At 44.1% G+C, this 13,923-nt stretch overlaps 1 protein-coding gene across 1 annotated transcript; it reads left to right on the top strand.

Moving 5' to 3' along the window:
- The first annotated feature begins 509 nt into the window (after window positions 1-509).
- TMEM200C (transmembrane protein 200C) lies at window positions 510-4,506 on the top strand. The gene is made up of 2 exons (XM_065751857.1): window positions 510-706; window positions 2,192-4,506. Exon 2 carries the CDS (start codon window positions 2,235-2,237, stop codon window positions 3,858-3,860), a length of 1,626 nt encoding a protein of 541 aa, XP_065607929.1. The 5' UTR covers window positions 510-706; window positions 2,192-2,234; the 3' UTR covers window positions 3,861-4,506.
- Window positions 4,507-13,923: the final 9,417 nt, after the last annotated feature.

Here is a 13,923-nt window from a genome sequence, read left to right as displayed (position 1 = left end):
GGGAGGGCCGTGCGAGGGCGGGCGAGCGCAGGTGCGCAGGTGGGGGTGCGCCGTCCTGCAGCCATTTCCCTGTGTCACGGCTCCGTCTCCTAGCAACGGCTCCGAGTCCGGCCGCCAGCCGCGGCAGCCGCGCACCGCCCAGAGACGGCGGCTCCGCCGGGCGGGCGCTGCCGAGGGGCGGCCCCGCGGCGGGAAGGATGCGGCGTGGCGAGAGGGCAGCGCTCCCGCCGAGCGACCTGAGGCGGCCGGCGGCGGCGTGGCCGAGGGGGAGCCCGGCGCTCGGCCCGGCCCCGCCGCCCGCCCGGGGCCGTGAGGGGCGGTGAGGCGGCGGGGCGGGCGCCGCGCGGGGATGCCCGCTCGGGCCGGAAAGTTTCTTCCCCCGCTGTGGCTCGACCGCGGACCTCTCGCCGGTCTTCCTCGGTAAGTGGGCTCGTGGCTTCGCTCCGCAGCCTTCGCGAGCATCCCCGAGCTCCGCTCTGCGTTGTTGGGTGGCCGTCGCTGGTGCGGTTGCGGTGGGTCCCCTCCTTCGCGTGCTCCGCGCTCCTTCTAAACGGGAAAAACTCAGTGCCGGGCGGTACCGCTTTGTAAAGACAGCTCCGAAATGATTGCCATCTGTTTTCGTCGTCGTGGAGGAGACTGGCTCCTGTCGTGGGGGCAGGGGGAGGAATGAGATCAGCGAGCGGCGATTACAGCAAATCCTGCTCCGGTAATTACACTTTTTCACTGAGCAAGAATGCTTTCTTATTACTATTATTTCTTTTTTTTTTTTTTTTTTGCCTTTTTTGTTTTTAGAGTAATTCGTTCGGTGATAGAGACTTCTTGTTCCTGCCCTTTGTTTTGAGTGCGCAGTACCTCGGAGAATAAACTAACAATGCCCTCACAGCAAAAAATTCAAATGGAACCCCCACATGCTCCTCAAATCTGGGAATAGAGGAGCAGAGAAATGAGGTTTAAAAGATAAACAGGGAACGCGGGTGCGTTTATTTATTTATTTTGTAGGTGCTTGTTTAATTTTTCAGTGCAATGAATTGAACTTTATCAACCTGCTTGTATTCGGTGCCAAACCGAACCTAAACCACCCCAAATTGGACAGTTTGAAAGGGGGGAGGGGAACCTTCTCAGAAGCGTGAGGGGAAGAGAGTTCAGAAAAAAGATACTGCAACAGGGCAGGAATTGTTCCCACATTGTGCATTTTGTGGCTTCAGTCACTGGAACACACAGCTGACTCCTGACAGTGAAATAAAAGCCATAAATGATGCCTTTTCAGTCACTTGCCAGTTTCTCTACAAGCAATCCTTGCCTTTTCCCCAGGTGATTTGCAGGAGTTTGCTCCTCCTTTAATAAGATGTGACATGCTACCTACCAGCCACTGTCTCCCCTCTCCGGAGGTGGGGGGGGATGTGGCTGTGGTTGCATAACAGTTGCCCTGTTCATCACACGTGTTTCCAAAACGGGAGGCTGTCCTGCTGACACTCCCTGACCACAGGCAAGTGATGAATTTTTCTGAAATATTGCTGATAAAATTCTAAGGAAATGGCTTGGAAGAAACTTTCATGGGGTACTGTTTTCTATTATTCTGGTTTCCCTATGTGTGTTTCACAGCAATTTCCACTCGTTTAGGAAAGGTAATATGCTTAATTCTCCCCCTCTCCTTGAGTAATGTGCAAATAATATAGTAAAATGAATCGTGTCTATAGATCAAACACTGCCTTCCTGCTTTTATTTTCTTCTTCTCCTCTAGTTTCTGCATGACATCATTAACCACACTGTGGTTAAGTCTCTGTGTAGCACAGCCCCGGACCCTGTGGGAATGGGGCTTCAGGGCAGGGAAGCTGTCAGCCTCCTCTGCATCCTGTTTTTCTGCAAGCACTGAGACTAGCGGCATAGTTTTCTGTTTATGCCAGCAGGTACCACCCTATCTATCATTTATCTGGAGTATAAAGAAATTAATTAGCTGTGTGCCGAGGGGTCTAGTGGGGCACGTGGCTGCTTCCCTTCATGGAATTGCCTAATCATCTGTGTCATCAGTCTTTCTCACATACAGAAGCCACATGGACAAGAGAGATCAGCCTGTTGGTGTTAACCTCTGCCCCACTTGTTGGGGGGTTTAATTAACAGGAGAGAGAAGGAGGAACAAGATTGTCCTATAGGTCTGTTGCTGATCCTCACCCTCTTCTCTTTTTTGCTGCAGGAGCTGGAGCAGCTATAGGGAGCAGTGCCCTGGGTAGCCAGCCATGATTGCCACTGGAGGCCTCCTGAGGATCTCAGCTAGGAAACAGGATCCCTTGCGACCACAAAGCCAAATCCCCAAACGCAAACGTAAGGCCAAGAAGAAACGCAAGAACGATGTTGTGGTTGTGAAAGGCAAGCTCAAGCTGTGCTCCATCTCAGGGCTTATCGCTCTCTGTGGCATCCTAGTACTGCTAGTGGGCATCGCCTTGGCTGTGGTGGGCTACTGGCCTAAACCCAGCCAGGTATACAGAGAAGGTGGTGTTGGTGGGGTCAGGCACCTGGCCCCTCAGGGCAGCACCCCCAAGAACCGCTCCCAGAACCAGGAAGGGGCAGAAGCAGAGGTCTACTTGGAATCACCTCCCAGAGCCAACTCCACTGCTGCCACCAGCCAGGAGTTCCCACAGTCCCATCCCACTTCTTCATCCCCCCAGGCTTCGATGAGTTTCCTTTTCCATCTTTTCTCGAGCTACTTGCATTCAGACAAGCTGAAGGTGTTGGGCCCCCTCATCATGGGTATCGGCATCTTCCTCTTCATCTGTGCCAATGCAGTATTGCATGAGAACCGTGACAAGAAGACCAAGATCATCAACCTGCGGGACCTCTATTCCACCGTTATTGATGCCCACAGCCTGCGGGCAAAGGATGGAGGTGCCTCGGCCCCTCTGAATGGCTTTGTCAATTACGTGCAGTCACGGGGCCTGGAGCTAAAGCCTGGTGGTGAAGGCCTGGGTGCTGCGGCTATGCTGGCCAAGAGCTCTTGGCCACCAGGGCTGGCTGCCTCCTTTTCCCCACCTGACCTAGCATCCTCACCACGGCGTTCCTCCTGCACCTTGCCGCAGCCTCCCAGCCTGGCTGAGGCTGTGTACAGCATCTACCGGGAGCGTGCTGCCCTTACTGGTCGCACCTTCACCAGCCCACCCTGCAGCCCACCAGAGAGCTGGGGCCAGCGCAGCACGGCCAGCTCCATCGTTGGATCCTCACTGAGTGCTTTCACTCTTCTGCCCTTAGCACAGAGTGGCAGAGGGGGAGGCTGGCGGAGGCCTCCTGGTGAGCGGGGAGCCCAGGAAATCCCTCGGGGAGAATTTGAACTGAGTCTGACTGACCTCAGCAACGCCGAGGGAGGCTACAGGACAAGGAGGCACAAGCTGGTTCTCAGGCGGCAGAGCACCAGCTGCTTGCCTGATGCCAGGCATCCTGTTTCCCCGGAGAAACCTCGGTCTCCAGCTGTCAGGGGAGGCCTTGACTCCAGCCTCTTGGCATCTTCTAGCCACTCCAGATCTCTGGACCTGGGGGAATCACCCCCTTCAACTCCCCCTGCCGTCACCAGGACGGATTCCCAGAGCTCCCAGTCTGAGCCTTCCAGCAGCAATAAGGGCTACAGTCACCTGGAGGAGGCTGGCACCTCCTTGGAGTCAGTTGCCAACACCCCAGCCAGTAAAATCCAGGACTGTGAGGAGGAACCAGTTGAGAAGATGGACCCCCTCAAGGCTACCAGCAGAGAACAAACAGGGGAGCAATCTCAGCAAACTCAAAGACAGTACACAAATAAAGAGAAACTCTTTATGATTTCTAGGTCGCACGCTGCATTAGGGCTGGAGGATGGGGAGCTGGAAAGTACTGGCATCTAAAAAACTGAGAAGGCGCAAGGACACCTTGCAACCCTCCACACCTTTTCCCCCTTCTCCATCTTTTCGTGGACTTAGGAAACCAGTCTATATCCAAAGAGCTGCAGTATGCCACCCATGAAAATTTGAGTTCAGTAAATCCTGTAGATGACTTCAGGAAGAAAATCTTTCTGTCCGATGGTATGTTCCATGCAAGCCAAATTGTATTAAATATCCACAGTCCAGCAAGTTCTTGGGATCAGCTTAATACAATTTCGGACAGTATAACCGTGCACTTTAATTGTCTTGATTTCCAAGTGCTCCTTCTCCTCTGATTTCTTTCTTGCTGATTTGCCATTAACTGCTTTAAAGCCACAGGCACTTTTTTTAAGCTCAAGAGCACCGTGGTCTTTAGATTAAGAAAGCCGAGCTCTCTCTTTGTTTTGGTTCAATCACTAAAAAGTTTGCAAGGCCTTAAGGATGACGTACCTTGACAAAGAAGGAGTTTGCTTAAATTTTGGAGAAATGACAACTTAGAATAGAGCAGGACAGAGCGTTGATAATTTAGTCAAAACCATGATGTTCCTGAATCCAAAATACCTACTATGACGTGATACTTTATGAAGTATTATTACACATGTATTGACTAATAGCATTACAAGAGGGTTTTTTTTTTAATAAAACATTTACAAACAAAATTGAGAGACAAAACGTCCTTTATTTTGGTAAGTACTTATGGATACCCTAAACCTCTGTTTTTGTACTGTGAATGATTATAGAGATGTCACAAGGCCAAAGGGTTGCTTATGCTTTTAAGTGGATAATAATCATGTTGGAGTAATTAAAAAAAAAAACAACAAAAACACTGATTCTGACTCTGAGAAACTATGCTTTAATTCAGTCAGCAAAATTTGTCTCTGTTTCTGACGGTGCTTTGTGATATCTGCAGAAATGTGAGATTTTTGACGTGCTAAGGAAAAAAAATTACAGGTTTGACCTGTTAAAATTAAGATTTTTTCCTGAGTAACACATCAGTCTCAAACTGCAACGTGTTCTTTTGGGATCCTTCATTTACAATTGTTGCTTTCAGCCTTTCCGTTCAGGTTTTCATATTCATGAAAGCATGTGCATAATTTTAAAGCGTAATTATAGTCCTGAATATCTCTGAGCTGTTCACCCTGCTGAAATCAGTCAAAGTTTCCCAGTGACTTTGGTGTGGTGAGAGGTTTTTTTTCTTGAGTGAGAAAAGCATCGAGTTTCCTTATGGCTGGAGTGTGTGTTATAATCCGTGGGCAGATTTTTAGTAAATTGATGAGTTGTTTTATTTTCATAGCTGCAACGTGACAGGCTTTCTTGTGTTTTGTCAAAGCAGCTCTCTAGCTTTAGATGCTCAGATTTCGTCAGTGTTTCAGGTTTTGAATATGGATGTGTCATTTCGTCATACGCAGAGAGGAAACTGGCATTAAACAAATACGCTGTGTAGAGGGGAAGATAGTTTTTCTGTTGCAATTAACATTTTTGTTGTGGCATTGTGCTTTCAAATATCTAGTTACGTTGCAGTGCATTGCAGAATTGAATATAACAGTCACTAAATGCAGTTGCAAAGGAGTAATCTGGCAAAGTCCTCTATTAAATAAGGCTAATTAAAACAAAAACAAAAACAAAGAATTTGCTATGTCAGAATTCTGAAATCGTGGAAGCAGTTCTCTTAAGCAACAGAGGGATCCAGATGGCAATATCTCTTCTCTTGTCAGTGGCAACCAGAAAAACGACAACATGAACATCAGCACGACATTTTTTGCTATCAAACTGCCAGCACACAGCTGGCAAAAAATATGTTGCACGACTGCCTGAGCTGGAAGGGGATTGATGAAGCCCTGCAAGAAGTGGCTGGCCTTCCCCATGAGAAGGCAGCTCAGCTGGAAATGACTTTCCCGCAGTTCTTCCAGTTCCAAGTCATTAGCGAGCCAGTGCTTCTGCTTCTCTTGTGATTTGCAGCTAGATTTACGAGCTGTATCTGAGCAGTGTTACCTGGTGCTGACAGAGATGCTGGCTGTTTGTGCTTGTGAAGATACCTCATTTGTTATTATCCACGTGAAAGCTTTATAGGGCCATGGGGAAAGAGGAGGGGTGTGGGTGCTGCTTCCTGGAGGATGAGGTCCTCGTGAAAGTGTGCCAGGATTTCATTCACTTTGAGAGGGGAGACAAATGTATTTTTATATATGTATCCTCAGTAAATACTCTTTTAGTCATCTGAATTTGCAGCATGCTCTGAAAAAAAGGACAAAAAAGCCTTTTAAACAGCCTCTGGATGCTCCTTAGATCAATTAAAAGAAAGCATTCCAGTAATTCTGCTGATTAGTTTTCTGCAAAGCTTTCTTAATAACAAAATTACAGTGAAGTTGGTTTTCAATAAGTAAATTTATAGCCTTTTCCCGTGTGCCAAAAAAAGATTTAAAACATGAAGTTTCATCAGTCAAGCTGGATTTTTAGAACAGCAGCTAGAAGTGATTTGTAACATGCATTAATAAGCAGATAAAACCTATTTTTTGTGAATGTATTCATCAGATTATTTGTTGAACAACGTGTGCAGTGGTGGATTTGGCGTCAGAAAATTTTCTTCAAATCTTAAGATGACCAAATTAGTCTAATTGACTGATGTTGGAAAGTGGAAGAGAAATTCAGCCCTTGTGCATCAGTACAATCAACACTATTAGTAATGGAGAGAGAAACAGTGACTGATCTGGAACAGTACCTTTCCTGATGGCACCAGCAGCTGACACGAGTGCTCAGTTTTGTGCATTGACCTCTTGATTTTCTCCCAGATGACTCTGACTGCTTCTTGAAACTACCAGACTGCCTCTTGGCTATTGTTTGCTTTTTTTGTCTCTTGTTTGTGTGTTTTCCTCCCATCTCGTCTTTCCCTGTTAACCTTCTTCCCTATTATCCTGCCACCAAGTGCTTCCTCCACAGTCCTTGTCAAGAGCTGAGTTGCTTCTTACCAGTGGCTGCCTGCCTAGACGTTGCAGAGAGAGATGTGCTTGCACACAAAATACTTTTTAAGATGGAATCATTAAGCTGCAGTACCCCTGCTTAAATTTTTGCTACGCACTAAAATCCATTTTCTTTTCCAGAGATGTTTATTTTAACATAGAAGAAATGCTATGATCTTTATATAAGATTGCTCAAGGAAAAGCTAACTTCTGCCTGAACTCTCAGAGTACTCCCATCACTCAGTACAAGGTAGCATCTCTGCATTATGTGTACAGCTGTTTCTTGGACAAGCCTGAAGATGCAGGCAAATGCCTTAATTGTGCTTCAGTTGTTCTACTCTTTATGCCCAAACTGCATATAAAAGGAAAAGCAAAGGTGGGTCTTGGTGTAGATATGTTCAGGAGATACAGACATCTAGGAAAGCACCCTCCATAGAACATGTTCAGTGCCTGTGCTTATGCACTGAATTGTATTAGGAACTGTACTTGTGAACTCTAACCTCTGTATCCAACTGCTGGCACAGCAGCTGCACTACTACAGAATGCAGTCGCCCAGATTTATTGCACTGTATCATTTAGGTACATTTTTAACAGCCTTTTTAAGAAACCATGCTGTCCAACAGTGAGTAATAGTGCCTGTACAAACATCTAATTAGGTAGCTGTTAACCTAGTTGTCAGTCTGCAATAGTGTATGCAATAGTGTACATACTTCCAAAACAGCCAAAACTGTTTCAAGATTTACGCAGAAGCAGCAATGTGATTTCAATTAAAAAATAGTTTTTAAAACTAAAAATAAAGGGAAAGACACAAGGATAAATATCATGGGATTTCAGTGTGAGGATAATCTGATAAAATGTAACAGGTTGCGTTGTTCTAAGTGGGAATATATTCACATGGATGCAACACAGCAGCATTATTTATAGTGAAAAATGTCAATTGCTAATAATTTCAGTAGATCACCAATTAATGTGATCACCACTAACATTTCAGCCTCTCAGTTCTCTCTTCCTGAGAAAAGAGGGAAAGAGAGGAAGGTAAACAAGACAACAGCACCCAAGCCCTGGCCATAACCCAGCCAGAAATGGCTTTGCACACAAAAAGCACAGAGCATAGAAGCTCTCAGGGGAAGCTGCAATTACAGCCTGAAAGTAGTTAGGCTGAACCTTATTTACCCCCCCTTGTAAAGAAAGAACGTCAAAATTTGCTCAGAAATAGCAACTTTATTTCTTTTTTCTCCAGGTGTCACAAGCAATAGTGGAATGCTTTATCTAGTCTGTTTAATTATTATTTTTCTCTACTGAGAATGAGTCAAAGATTCAGCTCGGGCCTGCAAACAGTGAACAGGATGCACAGCTTGTGCAGGCACAGAGAATAAATTGGGCCTCACAGCCACAGGAGGAAATCTGCTGCAGAAGAGTATGCTATTGTCTCTTCAGAGTTAACCAGCTTAGTTACTGGTTTTAAAATCTTCAAAGCAGAAGCATCTAAGCAAGTGCATAAGAAAAATACCTTCTTTCATTTAGCTTTCTCTGTAAGAGCAGCAGATCCCCATCCCCAGAGGCATTCAAGGCCAGATTGGATAGGGCCCTGGGCAGCTGAGCTGCTGGGTGGCAGCCCTGCCCACAGCACTGGGTGGGACTGGGTGGGCTCTGAGGTCCCTTCCAACCCAAACCATTGTGTGATTCCTTCCAGCAGAGAAGTGGATCAGTTGAGCCTTCCTAGAGGGATGGGCCTCCTTTTTCCATAGTGCTTGAATTATGCTGACTCTGGGGTCACTGTCAGTCACTGCAGTTCACATACTACTGCACCCACCAACATCTGCAAACAGTGCCTCATGTTTTCTTCGATATTCGAGGAAGAAGTTTGGAAAAGCAGCTTAAGCTTTATAGAGCAGCAAAAAACAGAGGTTAGAACACTTGAACTCACCTCATAGCAAAGATCAAAAGGAAGACCATTGCTCACTTTTAAGATCTTAGTCCATGAGATTTTTCTGTTTCCCTTTGCCCTCACCTGCACAAAGGAGATTCCGGCTAAGATTTTGCAAGCTGCTCTTTCTTTTTTACTTTCAACTTTTCCCCATAAGCAGTGAGATGTTCTCAGACTGAAATTTAGAAGTCATAAGAGATGATGTGGATTCAGAGAAACAGTTGATTGCAAACAAAACTTTACAGCCATTGTCAAAAAGATCAAATAACATTTTACATTCTTGTCTGATGTATCCTATTCACAATGGTTTAAGTGAAACGTAGTTAGTTTAGAAGAAAACAACTGACAAAGCCAGAGGATAATTGCCACCAAGCACTTGGAAACCACATTACACTATTTACTGAAATGTCCAGCTATATTCAGAGAAACCTTGGTGGATTTCGCTGTTGTTTGTTGTTATTTTTCATTTTCTGCAAACTAAAAAAAAAGAAGACCTTGCAGCACTCTTTTCTTCTTTTTTAATATATATGTATTTTTAAATGGTATTTTTTAAAGAAAGAACTTAGAACTTAGGTAAATACTGAATGAAGTATATGTGTGACTGTAGCACATTAGCACATTTTCTGCCCAAGTCCAAAATGTATAACCCTCCTTCCGTAGCCGAGACTCACTGTGCACCCAGCAGAGCATTCCTCCTCTCAGAAGCCTGCAGCTTGTGAGTCCCTGAAGTGAGAGTCACCACACAAACCTGGGAGTGCTGTTTGCTCATCTCTGTAACATTTGGCATGGTGCTGACACATCTTCCCTGACCTGTCTCGGAGTAAAACAAGGCCAAGCCACGCAGCTATTTTTCTTGTGCAGAGCTTCCAAACTGACACGTGCCAAACCAGACATTTTAAAGGAGCAGAACCACTCAGCACCAGCTCAAGCACCTGGCAAACTGGTGTTGCTGCCATGTGCCACACACAAGTCACCAGAGTCTGCTCCTTTAGGATGAACTCCCAGTATGGCTCTTACACAGCACCACAGAAATGTCTTTAGGTCTCTCCTAAGGGTTGTAGCATGTGTGTTTTTTGTTTGTTTGTTTTTAAACTTCACTGACTTTACAATGACAACACACTTTAAGACAATGCAATTTGGTCTCAGGGTCTAAGAACCTATTTAAAATGGGGACTCTGTAATTATAAAGTAGCATTAACTCACCTCACCATCCTCAACAAATTTCTGCCTAGCATGCCTTGTGAACAGAGAGCAATTATCTCCCTCTGTAAAACCAGACAGATAGAGATACAGCCACAGATGTGTGGAAAGACCAGATCTACATTACTCAAATAAAGAAAGAAGGCACCTCCACATGATGATGATGACATACGAATGCCTGTCTTCAAATGACTTTTCTGAACCACTCAATAAGTTTGCTGTGAAACAGAGCCTTTGAGTGCCTTTCTTCAACCAGAACAGTTATCCCTCATCTTCTACACAACCTCCCCCTGAAGGAGATACAACGTAGAGGGGCTGCAGCCCTGAACAAAAGGCACAGTCCTGTTCTGGGATCTGTGAGCTCCTGGTGCCCTGCTGAGGGGCTGGGACAAAGGAAACTCATGCGTTCAAAGTAATTACGCTATTAGTAGTGTTTACTGTACCTTTAATTTCACAAGCAATTTGGTCTAGTTCTCAGCTCAAACAATGTGCTGCCTAAAATTTCAGCTGCAGGTTGAAGTAATTCTCACATAGGCAGAGATTTCATCGCAATGTTTTCCAATAAGCTACAAGAGATATCTAAAACATATTGTTTTATCCGTAACTGTAAAATAAACTGAGACATTCTACAATCTCATTTGTAGTTTAGGCAAGTTTAGGTAATGCTGCCACCATAAAAATTAAAAATAAAGGGGGTGGGTGTGAATAGAGCTTTGTTTTTTTTTCCTCCATCAAACCTGACCAAACATTTCATTCAATTTCATCCTAAATAAGCAGCAGGATAGGAGACAAGATTCAGATTTGTTTTCTGTACTCAGCAATGCCATTTTCCAGCTGACTGTTCTACCAAATTTTACCAAGCTAGAAGAGGCATTTCCACTCCACCAGAGCACAGAAATCCTCAGCTACTTTGGTAAGTTGAAGATGTCAAAAAAATTAGGAAATTTAAGGAGTAAGATATTGAAATTAAAATGAATAGCAGATTCCTCCGAACAACTGGAATACTTATCAGTTGCAGGGAAAACAAAGGTTACCCTTAGATGTTTTTGGACATTCCTAAAACATTTCTTCTTTAACACAGAAATGGAGTGTAACTAACAACACTGGGGCAGGGAAGGCTCTATCAGCAGGAGTTTCAGGCATCTTGGGTGGTGGCAGCAAGGCATACACCTATTCTGAACACATGCTGTCAGATGCTTCATGCCATGAGACTGCTTAATCTTTTTTGTTCTCTTTTCTACCACATTATTGTTATTACTCATAGCAAGTGGGCACAATATCCAATACGCAGCAAATTCTATGGTTGATGAGCAATATTACTTCATCTTCACTCTTCCAGGGCAGTGGTTAGCATACACTTACCATATTAAAATACAAGAGTGGTAGCAGGTCCTGTCAAGGAGAGACCTTAGACTTGCTTGGTTCTACTTTTCCTCGGTCGAGGGCTACCACCTCATAAGCTTTTGCTTAAATGAATAATTCTCTTACAGCAGAGTGCAAGCAATTATGTTACAAGGCCTCAGATCTGCATACTGCAGCAGCACAGCGTATATAAATCATCATGTTTATGCACAACTGAAACACATCACTTCTACAGAGCCCTGAGAAGTGAGCCAAATAATGAAAAGCTGAAATTCTGGTGCAACACATGGAGTAACATATGCGCTAAGGGTAAAACAGGTGTCCCAGGCAGAGAAGGTAACCAGGAAATGGCTGCTCTCATCACAGCAGTGATTTAAAGCCATAAGTATGCTAATTAGAGCTGTTTGAAACAGAAGGGTATACTCAACCTGCCAGAAGTTGCCAACAAAAGTAGTAACTGAAGGTATAGCCAAGGATCCCATCCACAGGCCATGAAAGCAGCAACTTCACAGACTTTATTTATAAAGACATACTCTGCTCTCAGCAATGGGAAAATGAGGCATGCTTTCATTGTTTAATGGCCAACGGGGGACCATGTATCACCTGGGTATTAAGGAGCTGAGAAGATTTTAAGAACCACCTTCAGAAACACTGGTTACTGCTTTATACCAGAAAAATAATTAATAACTCTCACGTGAACTCTTAGAACCAAGCATGGAATCACTGCAAGTCCTGCAGCCAACAGGATGAGTGGTTTACAACAGCCAGGAGATAAGCTGTGCATTGAATGCCTGTAGTACCCGGTTTCTTAGAAAGCACTTCAATTTTCACTTTCAAATACAGAAAATGACATGATTTTTAAGTATCTTCCTTCCATTCGTGACTTTCAGTTCCAAAGTGAAATCATTTACACTTGTTTCCTTATTTATGTTGTTTGTATGATTATACCATTCTGAATTACATCCCTTCCATGCTTGTATCCATGAATCTCCAAACTGATGGACTACCTGATCTAGTGGTCAGCAGCCCTGCCCATGGCACGGGGCTGGAAGTAGATCTTTGAGTTCCCTTCCAACCCAAACCATCTATGATTTCTAAAGGCTACTTACAAGGCTTGCCTCATATTTCTGTTGCACAGGCTAATTACTGAAACCCTTAGGGGGAAGCAAGCTTCAGATGTGTTAAGCCTACATAGCACTTGGACTTTAGCCCACCTGGGAGTGGTTTTGAGGAGGAAACTGTACAACACAATCACACAAAGTTGCTCAGGTTTTACTAGCCCACAGATGTGTGCCTTCCTGTCTATAAGTCTGATTAGCCACTTCCACAAAGAATATTCAGCAAAGTATTCCCTAGAATAATGCTTTCTGACTGAAGGTACTTGTCAGTGTCTTTTAGTCCTATGCCTGTAGTTGCACTGCAGTGTAATAATATATTACATTTATTTACTGGAAAACCTGTAATTTTGGCTTAGATTCATCTCATTAAGGCTCTCAAGTACTGCATGCAGGCCACACTCTAAGCTATGTGATTAAAGCCCTCCAGCTGAGGTTCAGGGTAACCCTACAAGAATGAGACTATGCAAGAAATTGCTTCAAGGCCAAAATTTGTCTCATGAGGGCAAAAAATAAAAATGTCAGGAGTGGGAAAGTTTTGAGAAGTGTTTGCGCCCACCCAAAGTAATGGTTATTTCATTCTAACTGCACAAGTAGAGGAAAAATAAAGCTGCTATTGTGTGGCATACTGCACAGACAGAAGCCTTGGCTAATGACAGCAGAATATACGTGTCAAGATGAACCCAGCAAGAAGCAGAGGTAGAAAGATCTGATCACTACTCATCCCCCCAAGAAACAGGATCAGGCATTTAACGTCCCCACAGCTAGAAACCATGAGGCACCAAGCCAAAGCTACTACTTTTCTGATGGCTCTGCTATGTCAACAACAGAAGAACATGACATCTTGATGTGAAGGATTTGCACATGCAGAAAGTACAGGACTGTGGGAAAGGAAATCTGGCTGGACTAGACAACACCTTTATTTATACCAAGACAGCACATACATTTGGCTCTTGCTCAGTTGCTTTTAACGCCCAATAAAGTGTAACATCCAGAACCACAAACTACCCCCAGCTGTTTAGATGGCAAGTGGCTTCCTAGTATTAATCTAGCAGCACACAGAGCAAGATATTTACAGAAGATTTCAGTTTTTGCATCCCATTTCTTAAAACAATTTACATATATCCAAATAAAATCAGCCAAGAAAGGCATAAATGCTGGTCTTACAGATTCCTTAACTTACCTAGAAAACAATTATCATGGTAATTCAGTTCCACATTTAGATCTTAAATGAAACACAGCCAGTGGTTAATATTTAATGCGAGTTCCCTCTTACTCTGAAGTTGATCCATTGTTTCAGTAACTCAAGTTACATTAAACAAAACCCAATTAGAATAAAAGTTGGAAATTACATTCATCTCCTACAGAAACTACTGATGCTTATACAGCAAATTGCTTAAAAAAAAAAAACAAAAAAAAGGCATGTTAGAGATTACAAAGGGAAAAACAGTATCAAGAAAATAACAGTTAAGTACAGAAGTATATAAAAG

The sequence above is a fragment of the Cyrtonyx montezumae genome, unplaced genomic scaffold (genome assembly GCF_038088225.1).
Source record: "Cyrtonyx montezumae isolate F1298 unplaced genomic scaffold, pur_monq_1.0 scaffold_8, whole genome shotgun sequence".
Lineage (NCBI taxonomy): Eukaryota > Metazoa > Chordata > Aves > Galliformes > Odontophoridae > Cyrtonyx > Cyrtonyx montezumae.
Note: the sequence above shows the minus strand (reverse complement) of the source record. Positions and strands in the feature narration are given on the sequence as shown.

Coding starts and splice junctions, on each gene's coding strand:
- TMEM200C (XM_065751857.1), top strand. CDS start 2,235: ATGATTGCCACTGGAGGCCTCCTGAGGATCTCAGCTAGGAAACAGGAT.